Source organism: Leptonychotes weddellii, chromosome 9 (assembly GCF_054177405.1).
Source record: "Leptonychotes weddellii isolate Sample4059 chromosome 9, ASM5417740v2, whole genome shotgun sequence".
In the NCBI taxonomy this organism is placed as follows: Eukaryota; Metazoa; Chordata; class Mammalia; order Carnivora; family Phocidae; genus Leptonychotes; species Leptonychotes weddellii.
In genome coordinates this window covers 107,090,692-107,115,863 of record NC_138377.1, presented here as the reverse complement: position 1 = coordinate 107,115,863, position 25,172 = coordinate 107,090,692, and the positions used below count along the sequence as shown (strand labels likewise).

Below are 25,172 nucleotides of genomic sequence, written 5' to 3'. Positions count from 1 at the left end.
TCTCCTTCTGCCTGTTTCTTCCCCTGCTTGTGCTCATTCTCTCTCTGTCTGTCTCTCTCTGACAAATAAATAAAATCTTTAAAAAAAAGAGAAAATACCCCATCTATCTAAAATACAAAGCCACTGTCCAAAAAAGCTCACTAGAGAAGGTAATGAAATATAAATTAAGAAAAATACAATGCCCCAAATGTTGTGTCATCCTTCAAAAATAAGAAAACCAGTTTCACTTCAATAACTTATTTTCCTAGAAATCATAAGTTACAATATTAAAAAATCCTCTGTAATTTATTTTACTCACTCGAAGCCACAGAAAAGAAGTCCCCTCATTTCAATTGTGGGTTCCTTATTTGCTATAGCATGGATGTGTGACTCTGATTTGAACTATACATTCTTCAGCACTTTCAATCCTGGAGAAATCCTAGGCTAATTTTCGTTGTTTCTAAGTAGAAGTAGACAGCGCATTGTAAGACTATGCCCATAAAGAAGCATCATTAAAAAACAGCATTAGATTTCAATAACCAAATAGAGCCACCGCAGTATTCACAGCCAAGCTGTAACACAGTGGTTGAAATTTCCCCAGAAAACAGACTCAATCCCAAACACAACACCCAGAAATCCTTTGGTATTGCCAGTTTCTGGCCTAATACTTAAAATGATCCAGAAGTGGATGCTTAAAATAAAACAAAACAAGGGCACCTGGCTGTCTTAATCACTAGAGTGTGTAACTCTTGATCCTCGGGATAATTATAAGTTTGAGCTTCATACTGGGTGTAGAGATTACTTAAAAATAAAATCTTAAAAAACACAAACATATGCCCAAATGCAAAGTAATTCAAGTAATGTTGTTTTATGACTAATAGAACAAAACCAGATAAACCTTGCCCCAAACATAGAATTGTTATGCAGAAATTACCATGTCCTGGAAATCACACTATTCACTGAGATCACATCTACTTTTAAAAAAAAAATTATGTTTTTTTTATAAAATTTTTGTTTATTGGTCATTTTACTGAATGTGAACTTGGTGAAAATTTGTGTAGTTGATTCATTATCAAAAATAAACTGAAGTACATTATTTAAATATATGCTGGCATTTTGTTCTCTGAATAAAACCCAGTTTTTTTTCAACATATGGTGCTGAAATCAGCATCTGTCAACTTCTCAGACCTAGACCTACTGCTGATCCAAAAACTCGCACTCAAACTGCACAAGCCCTCCTAGTGACTCTTTTATTTTTTTAAGATTTTATTTATTTATTTGAGAGAGAGTGAGCGAGAGAGAGAGAGAGCCCAAGCTGGGGAGAGGCAGAGGAAGCAGCAGACTCTGAGCAGGGAGCCTGACATGAGGCTTTACCCCAGGACCCTGGGATGAAGTCTTGAGCAGAAGGCAGACACCTAAACAACTCTAGCTGCCCAGGTGCCCCAACCTCCCAGTGACTCTTAAAGTGTACTAAAGTTGGAGAAAGTTTGATTTAATCTAAGTTGCCTAGAAATATACAACTCTACCCATTCCAGTATACTGTATAATGAACAGCTATTTGATCAGCACATCTTACTAATCACTGTAATTTCAACAGAGGACATAATACTGCCTAGTCATCTCAAGAAAAGGCACATAGAATTTAACATTCCAAAGCTGGCTGAGACCCATACACTCAAGTTAACGAAAAAGTAGAGGGTAAATGGTAGTTAATTCTGACTCCTAACCTACCCTGACTGGTAAAATATTCAAACAGGGGAGCTTTCCTACTTCCAACAATTGAAAGAATCCTAACACTGCTCTCGATTTACAGGTCTCCATCACACTTCTACAACACAAAGGATATGCTATAATCACCTAAACCTTGTCTTTTTTCCTTCTTACCTTCCTTTCTTTCAACAATGCTCTCACCACCTATTGCTAACTCATTCCTTCTAATACTCTCTCAACAAAGCGCTCCTATCATAAATTAGCTTGGCTGAACCCCACATTCTCTTTTAGGAATGAGCACTGTCATTAGGTTCAAGAAACAATGAGTCTGATCATCAAGCCACCCGCCCCCAAAAGAAAAATAAAAACTGAAAAACTAATCATCTTCCAGGGATTCCTATTATAGAGGATTTTCTTTAGATCACTTATAAAGAAGCAGCACCCCAAGAATGGGATTATCAGGGGGCGCCCAGGTGACACAATCCACTAAGAAGCCTACTCTTGGTTTCGGCTCAGGTCCTAAACTCAGGGTTGTAGGATTGAGCCCCACATCGGGCTCTGCACTCAGTGTGGAGTCTGCTTCAGATTCTCTCTCTCTCCCTACTGCTTGTGCTTGCTCTCTCTCTCTCAAATAAAGAAAAGAAAAGGAAAAAGAATGAGATTATTTGGACAGGGCTGAGCCAGCAAATACCACTGCATGCTTTCTCACGGTAATAATAACTGACCACCCCAGGCTGTACCAAACATCCAAGATCAAATGACTAAGTCAACAGACTCCAATGTGTATTTCCTTCCTTCCTTATCCAAATGTTACGTTTCTAATTTAATTCAATTAGTAGAAAGGGTAGCTCATTTCTCTCAATTCATCCAGCATATCCCTATTTGTGAAGAATCAGGAACACTGAGAGAGGTCAAACAAATATGAGGTTATAAATATTCTAAAATTTCTATCAGGGACAGAGACTTAATAAGGGAAATACCTGTGAAAAGACTTACTCCCCTTGCTCCTTAAAAAAAAAAAAAAAAAAGGAAAGTAATTTTTCTGGACCTCAAAAGATTTCCCTATAAACTATCAGTTCTCATTTATCAATACCCACATTATTTATATACACACACACACCACACATACTCCTTAACAAATTAAGATAACTATTTAAGAATAAGATCCTGGTGGGGCGCCTGGGTGGCTCAGTTGGTTAAGAATAAGATCCTGGTGTATTCAACTATCCATGGTACATTTCTATAGGTTTTTCCCTTATTACCTGTTTAATTACTATTCAACTCCCTCATAACTAAAATAAGCAAATCACAAGGACCTAATTGTAGAATGGCAATCACAGATAACAAAAGGTCCATTACTCATTCGAGTAAAGATAAATAATAAAGAATAATGGGAGATTAAAGTCCTGATTCAAAAGAAAATGCATGGTACTTAGCAAATTAGTTCCTCTCTAGGGCTCAATATTAACAACTGCAAAATGTCACTTTCATCCCCTTGAATCAGTAAAAACTTCTAAATCTCCATCTACAATTTGCTAAGATACAGAAAACAGTACCATATTAACAGAATTCTAGTAATCCATCTGATGTATCTTTAGCATTCTGCTTAAGGTGTAACTCTCATTTCAGACCAAAGCAATATCTCAACAATAAACTAGCTATTTCTTATTCATATGGGAATTGGAGCTGCCTCATAGTTTGGGGACATGCTCTTGGGAAACAGGTATAAGGTTGGACCTGAATGATGATAATTAATATAAAAAAAAACCCAGCATAATAGCTACCAAGTCTTTACTCTCTTGAAATTATTACTTGAAATTCATAGTGAAAAAGACAGGTGAGATATACAAATGTTACAAACATAGAAGATACTCTATAAGGAAACTGCAGTAGTGGAATTTAGAATTCACTTCCCTTTATCTCACTGGAAAAACCCACACTTCTATTCTCCCTAATCTGCACAATATTGCTCCAAATAATGTGAAATTTACAGGCTAAGAACTTATGTTCCGAATACGTGTGTCCCAAGTACTTGGAATGACTCTTAGGCTGGACTTCAGAGTACTCACATTGAGCTTCACTTCTTCATGCTCTGTAATCATAACTCATCATAAACCCAGTTAAGGTCTTTCCCAACAACTACTACTGTAGTTGTAAAGCAAGTAATACCTGCAGACAGTACATCTCTACTAATGCAAAGTCTTTTATCTTGGGAAAATGAATGATCATCTTCATTTAACAATGTAAGTTAAATGGCAGCAATATCATTCAACTTACACAGAATTAAGGTAACAATATGGGAAAAAATTAAAGACAGTAAAACCGAAGCAATGTGACAGAATAACATTAAGATCTTTGGTGTCTTAGAACTAAATATAATAGTTTATAAACTACTTCTACAAGCAAATTATCCAACAAACTGTAAAATGAAAATATTCAAGTATCTTAAGGACCTAGATTACATTGAAAACATCCACCAAAATATTCCAGAGCTAAGTGAGAATCAATGTGAATGGTCAAATAAAATTAAGGAAAATCAAATAGATAAAACACAAAGTCCACTCCAGCAACCCTCAGTTTATTTCCTGAGATTAAGAATTCCTGCTGGAGTGGTGGGGGGTGGGAGGCACAGGGTGGCTGGGTGATAGACATTGGGGAGGGTACGTGCTATGGTGAGCGCTGTGAATTGTGCAAGACTGTTGAATTACAGATCTGTACCTCTGAAACAAATAATACAATATGTTAAAAAAAAAAAAAAGGAGATGGCAGGAGGGGAAGAATGAAGGGAGGGAAATCGGAGGGGGAGACGAATCATGAGAGACTATGGACTCTGAAAAACAAACTGAGGGTTCTAGAGGGAAGGGGTTGAAGGATGGGTTAGCCTGATGATGGGTATTAAAGAGGGCACGTTCTGCATGGAGCACTGGGTGTTATACGCAAACCGTGAATCATGGAACACTACATCAAAAACTAACGATGTAATGTATGGTGATTAACATAACAATAAAAAATTAAAAAAAAACCACAAAGTCCAACAACAAGTCCACTGATACACAGTGTTGAGGATTCTGAAGAAGGTCTAATATTTCTAATACAAAGAACCAAAGTGATATGGTAATATAATCCAAATTATCATGGAAAGAATAGAGCAGACACTACTTTTCCTAATATAGATCTCCTAATACACAATAAATTACTCCTATCAGGAACTGTACTTTTTAACTTTCTTTCTGTTAATAATAGCACAAATAAGGGGAGGTGGGGGGGATGGGTGCACTTGTGATGCACCAGGTATTGTATGGAAGTGTTGAATCACAATATTGTATCCTGGAATCTAGTATTACACTATATGTTAACCAAATATAATTTAAATAAAAATTTTAAGATTTTATTTATTTATTTGACAGAGAGAGACATAGCGAGAGAGGGAATACAAGCAGGGGGAGTGAGAGATGGATAACCATGCTTCCTGCTGAGCAGGGAGACTGATGTGGGGTTCAATCCCAGGACCCTGGGATTTTGACCTGAGCCGAAGGCAGGGTGCTTAATGACTGAGCCACCCAGGCACCCCTAAATAAAACTTTTTTTAAAATAAAGGGAAAAAAAGAAACTATATAGGGGTAAAAATAAATTTTATATAATATGGGAACAGATATTACCACTTACATCGATGTGGATGGAATTGGAGGGTACTATGCTGAGTGAAATAAGTCAATCACAGAAAGACCATTATCATTTGGTTTCACTCATATGTGAAATATAAGGAACAGTGCAGAGGATCATAGGGGAAGGGAGGGAAACTGAATGGGAAGTTATCAAAGAAGGAGAAAAACCATGAGAGACTCATAGGTAATTAACTACAGGAAACAAACTGGGAGTTGCTGGAGGGGATGTGGGCGGGGGGATGGGGTTATGGGCATTAAGGAGAGCATGTGATGTGATGAGCACTAGGTGTTATATATGGAACTGATGAAATTACTGAACTCTACATCTGAAACTAATGATGTACCTTAGGTTGTCTTATTGAATTTAAATTTAAAAATATGGGAACAGAAACCCCCATGATTTCAGATGTACATATATCTAACCTCTCTGGGTCACTGTGTTCTCATCAACTGTAAATCTAAGACAAATGATTCAAAATCATCAAACATCTGGCTGATCTATGAGGCTTTTCATTGAATCTTGGCTATGTCATCTACTTTTTAAGATTAATTTTGCTCACCAAAGAAAATTAACCCAGTCAAGTCTTCTCCTACTATTTCTATTCCACATTAGAACTTCCTAAATTATAGGCAAAAAACATGAGTTAACAACATGGATTCTGGAGCAAAACTGAGGTGATATTGAATGCAGAAGAAAAACTGGGACAATTTCTTCCAGTCTGCATCCTTGCCACCAGAAGATACCAGGGCCCAAACGGCACATCCCTTTTAGTACACAGAAAGTCCCTTGAGGTTTCCTCAACTATTATCTGAGAAGTTGAATGAGGTATACTGTAGCCAACACCCAGTTGCTCCCCTTCATGGTCTACTCACTTTTGGCAGAGATGGACTTGCTGCGTTAATACCTGAAGCCGTTAATCAACATTCACATCTAGAACAAACACATCCTTGGAACTGGATTTCAAATACTGCTCTCTTATTGAGCCTTCATCATCTCACTTAAGCAAGAGATCCTCTCACCCCTGTAAAATCCAACAGAACTTTATTTCTACTTTTTGACCAAAAATGACTAAAAGGTATCCCCACAAACACATTGTAAACTTCATAACAAGGTACCTAGCTTCACTACAACAAGTACAGATAAACACCAAATAGTTCTCACTGGCTCCTATTTAGGAAGAGCTGACCACTTCCATGTTAAGAGTGTAGAACTAGATTATTAGATAGGCATAGATTCTAATCAGACATTCCACTACATGGGAGGAACTATAATAAATCTAAAAATCTGTGGGGCACCTGGGTGGCTCAGACGGTTAGGCGTCTGCCTTCGGCTCAGGTCATGATCCCAGGGTCCTGGGATCAAGCCCCGCATCGGGCTCCCTGCTCGGCGGGAAGCCTGCTTCTCCCTCTGCCTCTGTCATTCCCCTGCTTGTGTTCTCTCTTGCTCTCTCTCTCTCTCTGACAAATAAATGAACAAAATCTTAAAGAAAATCTAAAAACTTGCACCCTAACATTTAGAAAAATTAGCAATGCTGACACATTTCTTAAACATCTACTCTGTGATAGGTTCTATGCCCATTGATCACTGCAGACAACTGAAGAAATACAAAACCAAAAAATTGTCCTCAAACACCAATGGTGTCCATGTAAAGACACTTACCATACTCACTGTATTTCATAATACATGTTCCACAAATATTAGTTCCCCTCTTCCCTGGACATCATCAGACACCTCCAACTCTGGCATTCAATGTTTGATCAAAGAGGTAGTTGTCTCCTTTTACATGTCCTTACTTCCGTCTCAGCATATGTGTGTGCCTTCTGGGATCTAAGGAGGAGTTTCCTTTTTTGCTTTCAACAGCATATATGTTTTAAAAAAAAAAAAAGGGAAAAATAATGAGCTCAGAATATCTTTTGAAAATTTAAAAAAGAAGACTTGGCAATGTATATGGCTACACCTGCCATTTCTAAGTATTCAAAGTTTTCACAGTAAGCCAAATTTTCTGTTGAAAATAATGTTCCCCGAAAAGTCTATTGAGGCACATTGACTGGATTTCAGAGTGTCATTTAAGCTCAAATTTTGAAATCATTATGTTCAGACAAGGTCCTTTGTCATCATGAACCTAGCCAAGGCCTCTATAATACACTATTACTTTTCTTTACAAGGTTATTTTACCTGGAGTGATTTATGTTTGTCCTAAATGCAGCTAACACCGTTTTCAGCTTCCTTGCGATACTACTGGGTGGGATCCACAATGACATGTCAGAAAATTGAATTGTCAAATTCTCTCCTCCTTTCATAGTCATCAACTATGTGGGCAAAAAAGACCTTCATAAGACTAAAAAAATTGCAACACAACAAAAATTATAAAATATCTTGCTTTACTTATTTACTATAATTCAAATATTGAGCTTTATTATATGAATGGCCAGTCCCAAGGGAACTAGAATGCAAAGATGAGTAAGAATTTGGCAATGTATTATCAACTGGATAACATGTATTTGAAAACTTCATATAATCTCAGAGGCTGTAACTGACTACTTGCTGAAATCAATTAAGTTTTATTGGAAATAAACACAATAAATTGTTTTCCTTATCTCTGAAATCAGATTATGAAAATTCTAGACAAGCATTACTATTATCACATAATTCCATAAGTTACTTTCTACTACATTATTATTTTACTACAAGTTAAGACCTACAAGAAATAAAACATCAGTTCAGTTTACAAAAATTACAAGACTTTTGGGCAACCCCCTTGGGTTCCCTCCCTCCTTGGGAGCTTTGTACTATCACTTTGCTATCACTCAATAAACCTTGCACTGGGTGTTATACAAAAACAATGCATCTTGGATCACTACATCAAAAACTAATGATGTATTGTATGGTGACTAACATAACATAATAAAATAAAATTAAATTAAATTAAAAAAAAAAAAAACAACCACCTTGCTTTGCTGCACACCAAAAAAGAAAGAAAGAAAAGAAAAAGACTTCTGGTATCACCTGCATGGGAATCATGAAAAAGTTAAACTCACTGAAACAGACTATAATGGTGGTTGCCTTGCGCTGACGGGGTATGGAAAATGGGGAGATGCTTATCAAAGGGTATAGACTTTTTTTTTTATTATGCTATGTTAATCACTATACATTACATCATTAGTTTCTTATGTAGTGTTCCATGATTCATTGTTTGCGTATAACACCCAGTGCTCCATGCAGTGCGTGCCCTCTTTAATACCCATCACCACCAGGCTAACCCATTCTCCCACCCCTCTCCCCTCTAGAACCCTCAGTTTGTTTTTCAGAGTCCATCGTCTCTCATGGTTCATCTCCCCCTCCAATTTCCCCCCCTTCATTCTTCCAAAGGGTATAGACTTTTAATTATAAGATGAGTTAAGTTCAAGGGATCTAATATACAGCATGGTGATTACAGTTAACAGTATTGTATTATAATATTTGAAATTTGCCAAGAGTAAATCTTAAATGTTCTCACCACAAAAAAAAAAAAGGTAACTATATAAGGTGCTGGAGTGTTAACTAACCTTGTTGTAGTAATCTTTTCACAATATAGATGTACAGTAAATCATCATGTAACACATCTTAAAATTATACATTATTTATCAATTACATATTGATAAAGCTGAAAAATTACAGGACTTCTAAAATTTTACATGATTGAAGAGTAATGAGTTTATGAAGGCAGGAAGCTACATCACTTTTTACACACTTTTATACTAAGTCCCAGTTTACCTATCAGATCATATAAACACAAAATACCACAAAAAACTCAAAACCATAAAGATTTAAGGTAACATAACTATTAAATCCCAGAATTCTATTTGAAACTGTTATGTGAACCAGAATGAGAAACCTATACTGGTGTGCAATGTGTACATATTCATGAAGTTACTGTTAATAAATATGACCAGGAAATCAAGATGTCATTGCCCAACTGTGCTTTAGATATAACGTGTAACTCATGTGAATGCAGAATGGGAAAAATCCTAAGGGAAAAGTATTTACTGCCATGAATGTTTGAAAACTCTTATGTTATTATGTGTTCACAATGGAACTCTGTAGAAGCTTCTATCTAGCAATCTATAACAAAAGATCCACATTCAACTTACACACCACATCCAATTATAGGAGTATCTGTGCCAAGTATTTTTTCAATATATGTTCCCACAATCAAGGTTATCAAACAATTCAAGGAAGTTCTAGGCAGAGAATATTACCACCAAATCAAAACACCCATTAGAAGTAAGCATCTTGCAAAATCTAGAGTTCTTGTCACATGCGAAAGTGGCATTCAACTTTACTTAAGGAAATATGAGAGAACAGGTTTTCTTTGAATATGATGCACAATTGGGGTGCCTGGGTGGCTCAGTTGTTACACCTTCGGCTCAGGTCATGATCCCAGGGTTCTGGGATCAAGCCCAGCATCAGGCCCCCTGCTCAGTGGGAAGCCTACTTCTCCCTCTCCCATTCCCACTGCTTATGTTCCCTCTCTCGATGTCTCTCTCTCTCAAATAAATACATAAAATCTTAAAAAAAAATGATGCACAATCACTCATGCCAAAATCTAAGAACCATCCACATTAGCAGATCTATGCAAGTAGGAAAGTTTTCCTTTCAAAACAGGAAAAAGTACCATAAATTATTCAAAAGTAGGGCCAGAGAGCCAACTGCATATAAAACAAGGCTCTTTGCATACCACCCACACAATTTAGAGCAGAAGTTCTAAGTCATATATATCAGAGTCAATTTTATCTTAACAGAAATGCTTTGCCTTCAAAGATCCTGATAAAGTACTTTGCCTAGGGCTCTAGTAACCAAGAAGTTCCATTGTAACATTCACAATCTCTAAAATAAGTATCACATCTCTCTTATACAAACCAACTAAACCAAGGAGGACCTGGCTACTTTATGTTCCCTTCCTGATAGTGGCCATCAAGACTAGATACTACTTTGGGAGAGACCATATAAATTTGGTGACAACAACTGCAGTAATTTTGAGGGTCCCTTTTCCTTGGGAGACTATTAGTTGAAAGGTCATGCTTTAAAAGATGGAAATTGAAGGGGTACCTAGCTGGCTTACTCAGTAGAGCATATGACTCTTAGTCTCAGGGCTGTGATATGGAGCTCTACTTTGGATATAGAGATTATTTAAAAATAAAATCTTTTTAAAAATTAAAAATAAAAAATACAAGATGGAAATGGTGATATACACACAACCTTTATTTGGTAAAATCAAAGAAGGCGGCACAATCTACCAGTCTGAAGTCACTAAGGAGTTAAAACCAATTTTAACTCCTATTTTATAAACTACTCTTTCAATCAATAAATATTGATTGATTGCCCAGTTGAAAGCTTAGCAGTGAAATCTAAAAAAACTCTTCCCTCTTCCTTTTAAAAGTGAGTTCATCACTATTGCATAACCAATTCAAACTGGACCTAGATATTTGGGCATCTGGAAGAGATTGTCCACTCCTCTAAACACTTTCAGTACATCACTAAGTGATGCAACTGGATAATTTGTACTCAAGAGTATCAACTACATTTTAGGGTATAAGTTATCTGTATTTTAAGTAACACAACTTACCCAAATATAAAATCTCCCTGGCTCCCAGTACCCAGGTTCTTCCATTAATTTAAAAATTTATAAGGAAATACTTACTGGTAGGTAGTGATGATTATTCCAGGATCATATCATCTATTCTGATCACACAAGTCACAAGGGCACTGTAGAAGCTCATCAACTGAGATAATCTTCCATGAAAAGAAGTATCTCCAATCCCAAATGCTTTGATTTAATGAGCAAAGTCTGATTCAGTACCACAGTTTCCTTCCATAGGTGGCCTTACAAGACCTTTCATCCCATCCTTTCTTCCCTTCAGGTATGTATGAAAGAGGAAGATGCCATATGTGAGGCTTAGCTTAGCCACTTAACCTCCTGGTTAAGGGTTTTCTTTTGTGTTAAGGTTATGGACTGATACCACTCAATGCACAAACTGAAAATTAGGAAGCTTAATCAGGTATCACAACCATTTTATCTTAAGAATTAAAGAGAAAATTATTTAAATGCATTGCTTATCAGAATTCACCTAGTCCATAATAACTTCAAGACCAGAAAAATCCCAGTCTTCACTTTGATCTCAATAAAATCAACAGGCAAAAAAATGTACAACATACAACAGTACCTCGCAGTTTAATTGCTCTGTGCATTTATTAGCTAATATTAATGCAGCAAGGAGGAAACAATAGCTCACAAACACTCTACACAATTTCACAAGACACATTGCAGGGAAAAAAGTGACTTAGGAAGGATCAACAGTATCCTAGGGTCTTGGTGGACGCATTCCTGGGGGAGGTGGACCTGGGGGGGAAAAAAAAAAAAGCAAAATTCCATGGGACCATTAGAAAAACATCACGTAAGTATTAAGGGGCCCAGCTGGCACCACTGCACAAAAGTGTAGCCACTCACCTCTAATTCCTGGTGGAGGGGGTCTCATTCCTGGAGGGGGCATGCCTATTGGCGTCCCTCGAGCAGGGGGAAGCCCAATTGGTGGGCCCATGGGTGGTCTCATACCAGGTGGAGGAGCCATAATGCCTAGAGAAGAAAAACGGCAGAGAGAAAGTCCTCATAAATAAGCTCAGCTAAGATGACAGAATAAAATACAAGATAATATTTAAAGAAATGGGCCCAGACACTAAGTAGAGAGTCGAACATTTTTTCCTGGACCATTACCATGTAAGCCATCCCCAACAATAGAGTCCACAGCTTTTCATTAAAAACTACTGTTTAAAAGTGGGAAACATAATCTAAGCAACTAGTTAGGTACTTAGGCTGTTCCTTAGTTCAGTGTCTTCTTAAAGAGTATTTTTAGTCCTCACTTCCTCCAGATAAAAGTATTTTTTCACATAACTATATATATATACATGCACCAAATTCTCTGACTTCTCTGTAATTTCCTTACCGGGAGGTGGTGTTGCTCGGCCCACGGGAGTGGGTGGGGTCCCCCGTCCTGGTGGGTACTGAGTCGGGGCTCCAGCAATGCTGGCAGTGGCAGCAACTGCAGCAGCCGCTACAGTGCCTCTTCCCTGTGGAGTCATTACCTGAGAAGGACGGTCAGATACGGTCAAGGTAAGGCACATCCTCTCCTTGTTCAAACACAAAACAATTGGTGGATACCACAGCCTATTAAATATGAAATAATTACAGCAATTTTGTATTTCTCCCATTATTTTCATTTTAAAATCTTGGCACACTAATACATCCTCCTAAAACCCTACATTCCCTTTTTTAACCTATTAAGTCCTTTCACATTTTCTCAACTCTGGTTTACCCATCTGTATTTCTCCTTACTCACCAATAGTGGTGAGTTCCTCTTATCACGATGGCTCTAATCCTTTCCCCTCCTAATGTGTATTTGTCTTTCAGCACCCTCTGTAACATGCTGCTTACAGAGCACAGGATGTGCACTCAGGCTTTTAAACCTATTCAGCCTCTAGGCACTTTCTCTCGGTAATATAAAACCTTCTAGTTCCTCACCTGTTGGGATGGCCCCCCAACCCCTCGGACAGGGCCTGCTAATCCAGCAGGAGCTTGGGGAATTGGAACACCAGCTGGCACTCCTCTGCCAGCTGCCCTGCCAACCCCAGGACCTCCTGCAGCTCCAGCAAGTGGTACCCGAGCAATGCCAGTCTGAAACAAGAAAAATTATTTGAAATCAAATGACTTACCAACGTTATGAATAGTCTTATTCCTAAAAGATCACTCTTCCCACTATCTTCCCACACCACCTAGCTTGTATTAATTCTATATTCAAAGGAATAGACAAGTACGCCAAGGAGGCATTCAACAGATTAAATGTACATATGTCAAATTTTGAGGAAATATAAATAACCACTCCCACCCTTCTCTAGGTAGTCCCCAGCACATAGAATAATACATCATAAAGTCCTTAATCACCAAATATGGACAAGTCAGCACTGACATTAAGTGCTGGGCACATTTTACTTGACAAATGTGTACTATTATTGTGCCTCTTTGTACCCTCATTTAGCAAACATCTCAAATAATGTGATGTCTTCCACATTACTATTCTGTCCTACCCTACAGCTTCCTTACATCTTTGGGGGGTGGTCCTTCCACAGTCATGGAAACCAAGTTCTCCCCACGTAGTAACACCAGACCCAAAACCCGCTTTTCTTCACGCTCTGGCTGCTTCGCATTCTTTGGCCTATAAATCAAAAGTAAACTTTGTTAAGATAAGTTAGCGATCACTCACTAAAATTTACAGTTAGATATCAACTAAGACAATAACTGATGGAAGACAATAATTGATGGAAGATATTCATGCTAAGTTATGACAAAACAAAGACAAAATACAAAAACACTAGACTCACTGACATATAAGGGTAAATGGTAAAGCCCTTTTCCTATCAAAATTTTCCAGAATGTTCCTCAGTGTTATATTTCAGCAAGATTAATTTCTTCTTTGTTAAACAGAGATGCAAATTATGTGGCTAAAACTTTTAAGACAAGTAAACTGAAATGTGTTTTCATGTTTACATGGGAAGTTAAGTTTTTTAAAATTATTTTTTTAAGTAAATCTGGATGACAGACAGCTAAAATAGTAACAGTAACAGGCAATGATGTCATACCAAATGATAAAGAAAAAAATAAGGCTTTGAGTAAGAGATGCCTATGCATTTCTGGCCTTACCACTTATTATATAACCATGGGGAATTAAAAACAAATTAAAAAAAAGAGAAGAGAAACCTTGTGTAGAGTCACAACTGTCAGCAGCAAAAATCATACATTCATGAGGCATATACTACATAATACAGGTAAAAGCAACTGACAGTGCCATTCAACAATCCTCACTAAGTATTATCAGAGAATAATGTGCAGCTTAAAGCATTATGCATGTGAAATTATCCCTATAACTTAGTGAGAAAAGTGAAACAAATTAGTATGCCTAAAACTCTCAAATACCTTTAGAATTTTCACTATCATAGGGATTCTTGTATTTTAGGGAAAAATTCTGGATTATTTACACTCACAAAAAAAATAATCTGAATATCTGAATATCTGAAATAATCCTACTTGGTGTGAGGGGAGGAGACTGTGAATACATGAAAAGGGAAAGATGAGGAATGTTTTTTGCCTGAGAGGAATAGACTTAAGAGTAGAGCAGACAACTGGTGCTGAGCATCGCCTTTTTCTTCGTATTTAATAAAACCTATGTGAAGTAGGCAAATTAAACATCTGTACAGTTTATCACTGACTGTGGAAATAAAGTAAATCAAGCCAAGAATCCAGGGTGATGCCTCTCAAGTTCTGCCCCATGATAAAAGCCTGAAACAAAGCCATCTTGAATGTCCAGAGATGATATTACAAGCACCAACTCAACTGCTCTGAATGATAAGTCAACTGGGTGGAAGTAGGATGCCACTAAAATCCACCAATTTCTGTGATCTTATTGCAGATGGTCAACAGTTCCCTGAGAAAGGAAGCTCCCTGGTCACAGGTATAAACTGGGTAGCCTCATGTGGTAAGGCACAAACATAAAGGTTATTCCTGAAGAAATGAAATGGGCAAATCACAAATACAATAAGCAAAGAGGGTTAAGAATGGACACCAAATCAACACTGCACATGATGATTTAGACAAAACAAGGACCATGCAAAGAGGCTAGCAGAACAAATGTTAAAACTAGCCTGGCGTATTCTAATATCCTAACTCCTCAACCATTAAGAACAAATTGTTATTCTTACAATTCCTTCAGTCTGAAGAAATGCTACAAAACCTAACCTATCAATAACATTTCATAACTTTTTAAATAAATATAACTTGATACTCTGCTCATACTGTAAGTTCTTTCCAAATTAAGTTCATGAGTATGTTTGCAAACTTAAAACAGTAGTGTAAATACACTGACTTTAAGACGGGGAGACTCTGATCCAATTCAGTGATGGTTTAGGTTAGACAACAGATTAGCCCTGCCACATTTTCCCTCCCTCCTTATCAGTTATCCTCTATCATCCCTTACTCCTATTACCCTCTCCCTCTGTCTCTCACTGTCCAAACCCAAAGTGGTCTTACTTGATCTTTCTGAATTCATCACAATCACAGAGGATCAAGTTCATATGCTTGTCAAAAGCCTTAAAGGTGCCAATGAAGATTCGGCCATCTTGCAAGATACATCTCATTCTATAGTCGATGTGCTGCAGCATCTTGCTGCTCTTTCCCACAGTCTGAAAGGAGTAAGAAAAGTTGTCACCCATCAGCTTGTCTCTCCACCATGTCTTCCCTATTTCTGCATCAATCCAAGCTTGGTTTCCTTAACACATCTTCCTTCACATGTTTTCTCCAAAAATCCCTTCAGTCTCAAGATGCTGGACCAAATTTAGGCCCAGGACTACTATACTCCTCTGTGAAACCCTCTACTTCTCAGAATGTCTCCCTATGCAGTTTCCCATCATCCTAACTGTATTTCCCTAACTGTATTTCTTCCCCAACAGATTCACAAACCTAGTTTCATGTTAGTATTCTATCATTCTAATTCCTCTCCTTTCCCAATTTTAATCCCAAATCCCACCATCTTTTAGAACACTCGACCCCATGGCCTATTTCTTTTCCCCTAGACACATACCCAAACAGTGGGAAATTCCTACCTCCATCAGAAACTCTCCAATTCCCATCAACCCAATGCAAATACAAACTACTATTTAGTTCCCCAAAGACCTTTATCCTAGTTATATCACACCCCACATCCCCTCCCATTCAGAACTTGGATCGGTGTTTCTCAAACTTTCTTCAGTTTCATTTATCCTACTAAGTCACCTTTTAAAAATATTTTTATCCTAAATCACCCACTCCACTGAAAGTTTAATATGTTGATAAATCTGTATCTCTATTTATATACTGTAGTCCTCAGGAAGACCACAAGCTATTGTAAAATCTAATATTCCTTCCACTTCTCCAAATCAATTTTTGCTGCTTTGAGGTATCTTTCCTGTTGGGAATACATGCTGTAAGTCATTTAAACTTTAACAGAACCACAAAACCGAGTAGTATATTTTATCTCTACAGACTGTTTATTATTGTATACTTCTCATGCCGTGAATTGCTAAACCCCTCCATTTTTAATGTAGACTTTATGTCTATTATAACCTGAGTCTTCCATCTACTAGATTGTCCCTTACTATTGTAAATCAAAATGAAAATTCTCTTCTGTATTTTCTCACATATAAGATCCCTCTTAAGATATTTTTAACCATTTAATCACTACAGTAGAACAACAGACATAGCTCTCCTTCAGCTGATACATCATACAATGAGATACCATCTCTAAAGATTGATTCCTTATTTCTAACATTAAGAACCCAAAGACACCCCACACTCTGGTAAACCATTATATTAGGCCCTTCCAGTAGCTTTTCACCCTTCTGTCTTAATATACATCTTACCATGGTTGCTGTTCCACCAAATCCAATGTCCACAGTAAGGTTTCAGGATCCTTAAGACCTAAGGGAAGGCTACAGATAAAGGTATGACGCAGGTTCTCCTATAAACAATGCAAGCTTGGGGCAGAAGCTTCAAACAGTAGATGGAGCCTGCAGAGGAAAGCATGATCTAGCTGCACTGCAATCTACCATGTTTAAAAACAGGCAGACAATTTTTTATGAAAATCATTTTAACAGACATGTTCAAAAGACTTCCCATGTTCTTATACCCACCAAGTGAACACCAAATTTCACTATTCCCTCACCTTAATTCCCCCATTTTATGCACTTAAAATTGACAAAGTTTATTAAATTTTTGCTTTATGCAGAAATTTTTAAATGTTTCAAAAATTGCTTTTATTTTCCATTCCAAAAACTGATCTTTTTTCTTTCCATTCTTATTTTAGGTAGTGCTTCATTCTCTGGTCCCAAGTCAACACCGTTTCATTGCAATTTCAACATTTTGATATCCTTATGTTTAGCCATCTGAATTACTGTCCTGAGGTAGGTTAAAACTTTTGCTTCCTAGTTAAACCACCTAAATGTTTTCAACCTCAATCTCCCCTGACTCCTCAACCCTGCCAAAAGCATTTCAAAATAATGCTAGATTATCTTTCTTTACCAAGAACCAAATGCATTATCATGTACCTGCTTATGACTTCCTACATTAAAATAGGATACAACTGATACTTGTTTATATGGATATATGGGCAACTTTCTTAGCAATCAAAAAAAACATGCATTATTACAACAGTGTTATTTTTCCCAATATACTAATGAAAATGTTCTTGAGTCTGGAAACCAAATATAGTCAAAACTGGAAAAGGGTCTCAAGCTACTAATTATACTTATTTGAAAAGTAAACACACAAATTAGACTTGAATGGGAATTTGGCTTTATGCATAAATGTAGCCCCATATCATAAACAAAATCTGATATAATTTTACTTTTAACAATACAGACATTAAAATTGCTCTCTGTTTTCAACAGAAACGCTTTTCAAACAGCAATGTACACTGGTTAAGTAAATTATGAATTATTTATTTCAGGATGTGAAAATAAAATCATTTAAATTGTGGGTGTGAACTGTAACATCAAAACAATATTGTAAAAGAATGTTTTGAGGATACAGTTTTCCGTGTGGAACTACAGGATACTAAATAAGAAGGAAACAGAATAGTATGAAAGAAATAATTCAGTTAAGGGTGGCAAGATGTAGATGTTGCCCCATAATTATAAAAATCTGATGGCTGTTAAATGCATTTTATGAGAATTTGGAGTATCAGATCGTCTAAAAAAATAAATTCATCATTACTCAGAATATCTCTTAACCTTTTTTCTCCAAATGCAAATTGCCATGCACCATTTGTGTCTTTTTTCTGAAAGACAATCTACCTATATCCTCAACACTGTCCATATTTCTCTAACATTCATCTTTTTTTAAAAAAAATTACTTATTTGAGAGAGAGAGATCGCACAAGCAGGCGGATGGGAGTAGGGCAAAGGGAAAATCAGACTCCCCACTGAGCAGGGAGCCTGATGTGGGGCTGAACCAAAGTCAGATGCTCAACAGACTGAGCCACCCAGGAGCCCATCCAGCATTTATCTTAACTGACTATAATATCTATACACTTGTTTCTTCTCCCATCTACCTAATTTACGTCTTTAAAGATACAATGACATCAGGGATAACCCCCCTTTTGTAGCATCCAATATGTGTACATGAATTAATGTTTTGCATAAAACTGACATGTAAAGATCTCAAAAGATCTATTCAAATCAGCAGACTAATGTACCCAACCCTCCCCAAATAAATGTAGTTTTTTTTTTATTTGAATTCAATTAGCCGACATATGAGTAGTTTAAGGCCTATAATATAGATGTTCTTAATCCTGACAGGATTACTTATGAAGCTGTCTAAATCCTACACTTGTTTATTTTTAAAGTAGCAATTTTCATTTTTTAGCAATTTTTATAATATTGTATCTATGAAGATATAAAGTCTTCGGCAATCCATTGTTAACAGAAAGTAAATTATCTACAGAAATAGAAAAAATACACATAGAAACAGAAAGTAAATTAAATGGTAACCTGAAGTTGGGAGTGGAAACAGGGAATGTATGTAAATGAGCATGAAGGATCTTACTTTGGTAATGCAGCATCCTTAAAGTACCTGACAATGGTTGCAAAAGTCAGTATATTTATGAAAAAATTAGGTGCATTTTATGGTATATAAACTATAAATCAAAAAAGCTGTTTTTAAAATGTAAAATGTCAAGACCTTCACATAATGTACAAAGTTTGTAACATTACTTTTTATATCGCCATTAGTGAAAAAAAATAAAAACAAAAAGAATGCTAACCATTCAACAAGACACTATTACTGGAGTACACACCCTCTACCATCAACAATGGAGACGTACTACCAGACACTGCAATGCAAGACCATGATTATTAGAACAAAAGAAAAAAACAGTAGGGCTAGATTTCAAGAGTTCATTTAAGGGAAAAAAAAATGTAATCACTGAGAAGTTTCTTATGTAAGGATGTAATGGAACCCAGCATCAAATGTGCATTTACAGTGAATTTGTAGTCAGTCACCTTTCCAATAAAAATTTAAAATTCAGAAACAAAATTTTACCTTCAGATGCCAAAAAGATTCGAGTACAGATTTCCCTATCAGCTTCAGTTTAAATGTTCTGTCTCAACTGGCATTTCAGTGAACACATAACTATCAGGCTTAATTCCTAGTTTAACTTAAAGAAACCAACAAATCCAAACATTTCCTTTGTATAGTGGAAGAGTAAAAAGGAAAGGCCAGTCGCAGTCCTGTTTCTGTCCATCACCTAACCTGCTGAGTTTATAAACCCCTTCCACATCTACTAGATGTTGTTAACCAGTTATCAAGTATAAAAATGTACCTGCAGATGTGAGTCATAACCTAAAGAACAGGAGACCTAAAGAACTGGGAACACAGACGTGTAATATAATATAAAATATTCTATATAAATAAGAGATATACATTTTACTCACAACTCAGAATAGGGGTTGACTGAAGTGGTTAAGGAAAGACTCTCCTTAACAAATAGGACCTAAGATTTAGAAAGTTATCTCTTATTCCTAAATTTAGTACACCATAATCATGAATCCTTATAAGGGAAAGGATGTTTCACTTTGGAGATTGATCAAATTTATCTCCATAGCAAATGACATCAACATGCTTCATGAAGAAGAGCGTAAGAGCACAACTGATGAATTAGCAGTTATGATAAATCTCCTTACATCAAGAAGCATAAGCAAATAAATGGCCCCCTGACTCAAACATCCTGAGATTCCTCACAAAAGAAGTTCTTAAACTTTTGGAAAGTCTGGACTTTCAAATGATTAAACTTTATAAAAATTTAAGTGAAAAGATAAGATGGTCAAACTTGTCCAAGATACATACAACAAATGAGAAATCATATAATAATGGTAATGCATTAGTGCTCACTCAAATCTGGTAAAATATCACACCCTTCACAGAAAATGTGCAAAAAAGTTTAACAAGTAAAAGGAGAAAACACAATAAATGGAAAAAAGTATTCATCCACAAAGCAATGCCAATTAAAACCACACACACACACACACAAAAAAAAACAATTTTCCATTTTTGGAACTGTTTATTTATCAAAGAAAAAGACACACAAAGATGGTACTGAGAAACTAACACTAGTAGTAATTATTCTTGATGGCAAACAATGCTTATGATGCTGTCAGAAAGCAATATAACAAAACATTTAAGAGTCATACTAATGTGTATACCCTACAGTCCACAATTGGATCCTTATCCTAATAAATTTAAGATACCAAATATATCTTTTAAATATAGAATTTATAAAAGCATAGCAAACTAGAAAAAAACAAGTACAAGGAAAAGTAAATCATGAATAAACTATCATTTATTCATTAGAATAATTATCATTATGATGACTAATAAAATGAGGAAACAGTGATATACATTTAAGTGAAATAAATACAAAATAAATTCATTTAAAAGCATGATTCCAACTTAAAAAAAGCAAATGGGGAAAATGAAAGAAAATTCAACCTTATGCTGTGGCTGAAACATGGGTTTTAAAATCTTTGGTTTAACTTCCCATTTTTCTTGTCTATCACTTGGAAGCTTTAGATTTTTATTGTAAAAAAGGAAACATACCAATTGTTAAAATGTCTTTAAAAACTACCCATCTACATTTATTCTTTAGACATGATTCTTAGACTTGACCCTTATCCCAGAAATTTATCTGGTCCCCTACCCTGTAATGTTCACTTTCATATAACTTCCTTTATAACCCCTTTCTCTTCACCAACTTCTATAGTATCACCAGTCCCCCACTGTCCCAACTTGGTGTTTTCATCTTCAAATGTGATTCTCTAAGAAAGATGCCAGAGAACTTTCTTTTAAGGAAGAAGATATATTTCAAGCTTTACCTGCCATTCAATCTGTCACAACTACTCCAATCTGCTGCTGTAGTGACAAATACAGCCACAGACCATACACAAACGAAAGGACATGGCTGTGTGCCAATAAAATTTTCTTTAGGAAAAGTGAGTGGGTCAGATACTTTACTAACCCCTGCTCTAAAATAATCCTAGTACCAAGTGCTGTTTAACTAGCCCTTGAAACTAAAATAAAAAATAGTATCAGAAAACCAGATGATCCTATATGAAGATCATAATGTATGACTTAAATATTATATGGGTGCTTGGCTGGCTCAGTTGGTAGAGCATGTGACTCTTGATCATAAGCCCCAGGTAAATAAGTAAATAATTATACTTAGGAACTTACAAGAGTATATGAACTACACTAAAGAGCCAAAAAACTCCTGGTTAAAAAAAAAAAATCTGCTTTTCTCACTTAATCATTTAAAAATGGCCTTACTCTGGGGAACAGCTGGGGGCAAGGATCAGATTCCACTGTCTGAAATCAATGCCACTGCCCTGCAATCAGCTCCAGGTAATTACTGGAGAATGCTGAATAAAGGATGCAGCAGGGGAGAATTCTCAGAAAATCTGTTTTGTATCTTTTAATTTAAAACTCAAAATAGTGGCTATAAACAGGCCTAATTAATGTGAGTTGAGAGGTAATACACCAAAACAGAAATAAAGAAAATCTAGAACAAAACTCATCAATAGGCTCCTGTCTCCTAGTTTCTAAAAAGTATATTAAACCCTTTGCATTACAGGCATTCAAATATTAAAATTTAAAAAAGGTCACATAAAACATTAAAAGACAGACTGTAAATAAATCTACATCACATTGAAAAAATCATGGGTAATATTTTTATTACATTGTCAGCTGAATCAAATACATTGATACATTGTCAGCTGATTCAAATACGTTGTTGAAAACAAAAAAGTGAAAAAAGACAAAACAAAAAAAGCAATAATTAGTAAATATGCATGGAAAATTATTTAGCTTATTTGGTTATGAATGTGATGTGTATTTATAATTCAGTAGGCACAAATGATACGTAATTAAAACAACCAATGCAGGTAAAAGTGTATCGTAACTGGCATTCCATTTTTTTCCCATTATTTATTCAGGGTAATGGAGACTAATACTTTGAAATATAATTTAGAAAATGTACCTAAGCTAATATTTCTGATTCAGTTTATTTTCACATCTTCATATCTGAGTAAATGATCCTATCTAATATGTTATGCTTGGCAGTTCACTGAAGCTTTATTGAAACTACCAGGAAAAAGATGAAGTTTCTCACAAAAGGTAATTACAAAACATTCATTAGCAGGATATTCAGCATCCATTTATAATGTAGTATGTTTATATAATATTAATTGGAAAACCAATAGAAATTAGATACAAATAAACTACCTAAAAAGCATGCACTAAAATGACTGGGAAACTAAGTGTCGGGTTAAGACCAAGGTCCTATTACTTGCTTTTACTTCTTTAATCTTTCTGCAATGTGATTATATGAATTTTTTTATTTAAATTCAATTATGAAATTTTTAAGAAAAAAAATGTATTTTAACATATCTCAAGTAATTAAGTGACCTCCAAACACACTATTTATTTATTCCTAACCATGACTCAATCAGTTCTAACCTGTTTTTTCACTTGGAAATCAGCTACCTGGATGTTCCAATACTGCTTTAACCACCTCTTGGTGTCTCAGCTAAGAATGCCTGTCTCAGTTCCGCCTGGAAATCCACCACAGGTATTTGCTGCTGCTGAGATCGCCTTGGGTACAGCTGACACCTATGACAAGAGCACAATATGTAAAAATGAATATAAATGAGAAGAGATTTTCCTATATGGGTAACAATATGAAAGAAAATGTGTAAACCCTTACATTTAAGGAGAGACTCAATTAGGATGAGAGCTTCCCATTACCTTGTGAAGAGACTGGAAGAAGAAATAGGAGTCTCTGACAACAGAATGTGCAAGGAACAGAAGGATACTTACTACTTTAGGGATACTACCCAAGAAACTTTAAAATAAAAAAAAATTCTTTTGTTTTAAAAAGCCCTGTGGAAAAACCATCAGAACCATATGCATTACTCACTTTCCAATCCTACCTGGAAACAATTCTTTAACCCTTAGCAAGAAGAGGGAGGCATTTGCTAAGGCCATTTCCAGCAAGATATTAAGGCTGTTATCCATACTAAATACTCCAGGGAGTAACCACCTGAAACAAGGAACTACCAGAGCCCAGAATTTTAGGCTCTCAAACTATATAAACTGACTACCTATTAGTTGGAAGGGAATTCCAGACAAAAGTCCTCAGTATATCCGTATGGATCAGTAATCTGGCTGTGAATCTGATTCTGTAAATTACGATATAGGAAATGTTACTGGCTAACAAGACAAGCATTAAAAAAAAAAAAATCACCAGCAATTCAGCCCTTGTTAAGTGTGTGTATGTGTGCATATATATACACACATACATGTCTATTTATGAAACTACTCAATAGCAGATTTGGAAATGGGCCTGAAAAAAAGATATTCCACTATTTTTCTACAGTTTTTAAATGGCATTTTTAACATTCTGTTAAATAAGAAGAATTAGGTTGGAATTTCTCCATGGCTCATGGAAGGTAACCTCTAAATTCTCAAATTTACCAAGTGATAGCAGTATCTTCGTTATTCTTGGTGGCCTCTTGGATCATACCTGAGTTAACACTAATACGATTATTCAGGACAGGGGCTGGCCAAGCCACAAAGACCAACTATGTGATTAGAGTGTGGGGCCCGTGGTCAACCACATGGTCAATGATTCAATCATGTTTAAATAATGAAACCCTAATAAAAACTCTAGAAGGCAGGGTCCCTGGGTGGCCCAGTTGGTTGAGCGTCTGCCTTCAGCTCAAGTCATGATCCTGGGGTCCTGGGATCTAACCCCATGCTGGGCTCCCGGCTCAGCAGGGAGTCTGCTTCTCCCTCCCCCCTGCTCATGCTCTCTCTCTCTCTCTCAAATAAATAAATGAAATATTAAAAAAAAAAACTCTAGAAAGCACCCAAAGTTCTGGTGAGCTTCCTGTTTGGTGATATACATACACTGATGAGCTGAGAGTATTACAACCTAAGGACATGAAGTTATGGATCTTGTCCTATAAGTCTCTACATTTGGCTTATCCTGACCTGTATCCCCTATAGTAAACTTAATAGTAAGTGTAGTGCTTTTCTTGAGTGCTGTGAAAATTATGGAACCTGAGGAAATAGTGGAAACCTTGAATCTCTATCCAGATGCTGAGAAGTGCAGGTGGCCTAGAAACTCTGGGGCTTGCAGTTGGTATCTGTTTTGAGGGTAATCTTAGGAGGGACTGTACCCTTAACATGTCAAAACTGCACTAACTCCATTAAGAGTCTTCATTACATTGCTCATGCTTTTTAAATTGTCCCATTTTTATTTAGGTATTCTTAGTTCCAATCCTTTATTACCAAATGGCAACTAAGAGTCTGACCTAATATGGTTCTAAAAGTGTTTCAGAGAAAACAAAAATATATTCCTTGGCCCTCTTAAACTCCTACTGGAGTGTTCCTCTTGGGTTTAACCTGAAACCCAGCTGCATACTAAACTAAAACTGGAGAAAATAAAATGCAGTACATGTAATATTCAGTTCATAAAATGCAGAATATAATTTAGAAAGACATATAAAAGGGTGCATAAAATAGATTCTCCAGAAGACTCTCCAGCCCCAATCTCCAAATTCTCTCAAATTTACAATGCATCAAGAAACAAGAAAGACATTCACCAGCCCCAAAGATCAAAAATTGATTTACTTGATAGATCTAT

At 36.2% G+C, this 25,172-nt stretch overlaps 2 protein-coding genes, 1 long non-coding RNA gene and 3 other non-coding genes across 8 annotated transcripts in view; all 6 read right to left on the bottom strand.

Moving 5' to 3' along the window:
• LOC115939458 (uncharacterized) overlaps positions 1-25,172 on the bottom strand; it is a 185,639-nt gene that overhangs the window by 66,981 nt on the left and 93,486 nt on the right. The window lies entirely within an intron of this gene.
• On the bottom strand, positions 1,961-2,030 carry LOC115939476 (small nucleolar RNA SNORD108). Its single transcript, XR_004074280.1, has one exon. It is a non-coding gene; the product is annotated as a small nucleolar RNA SNORD108 (small nucleolar RNA).
• On the bottom strand, positions 3,741-3,807 carry LOC115939475 (small nucleolar RNA SNORD64). The gene has a single exon (XR_004074279.1). It is a non-coding gene; the product is annotated as a small nucleolar RNA SNORD64 (small nucleolar RNA).
• SNRPN (small nuclear ribonucleoprotein polypeptide N) lies at positions 6,228-23,109 on the bottom strand. 2 transcript variants are annotated; one of them, XM_081831496.1, is made up of 8 exons: positions 22,982-23,109; positions 15,470-15,621; positions 13,490-13,601; positions 12,911-13,063; positions 12,336-12,474; positions 11,843-11,968; positions 7,015-11,734; positions 6,228-6,376 (listed from the first exon to the last, which is right to left on the bottom strand). In XM_081831496.1, exons 2-7 carry the CDS (start codon positions 15,598-15,600, stop codon positions 11,697-11,699), a joined length of 699 nt encoding a protein of 232 aa, XP_081687622.1. In that variant the 5' UTR covers positions 15,601-15,621; positions 22,982-23,109; the 3' UTR covers positions 6,228-6,376; positions 7,015-11,696. The 2 variants fall into 2 exon arrangements, with proteins under 2 accessions (XP_081687622.1, XP_081687621.1); XM_081831495.1 differs by lacking the exon at positions 22,982-23,109 and adding an exon at positions 16,837-16,980.
• On the bottom strand, positions 7,406-7,478 carry LOC115939477 (small nucleolar RNA SNORD107). Its single transcript, XR_004074281.1, has one exon. It is a non-coding gene; the product is annotated as a small nucleolar RNA SNORD107 (small nucleolar RNA).
• The window catches only part of SNURF (SNRPN upstream open reading frame), a 16,358-nt gene continuing 13,366 nt past the window's right edge, over positions 22,181-25,172 (bottom strand). Inside the window, exons 3-4 of one of the 2 annotated variants that reach the window (XM_006729436.3) lie at positions 22,982-23,134; positions 22,181-22,239 (exon numbers count right to left, since the gene is read on the bottom strand). In XM_006729436.3, the coding sequence (XP_006729499.1) occupies positions 23,029-23,134 (106 nt within the window). In that variant the 3' untranslated portion in view covers positions 22,181-22,239; positions 22,982-23,028. The remainder of the gene's footprint in view (positions 22,240-22,981; positions 23,135-25,172) is intronic. The other variant, XM_031023865.2, reaches the window with a different exon arrangement.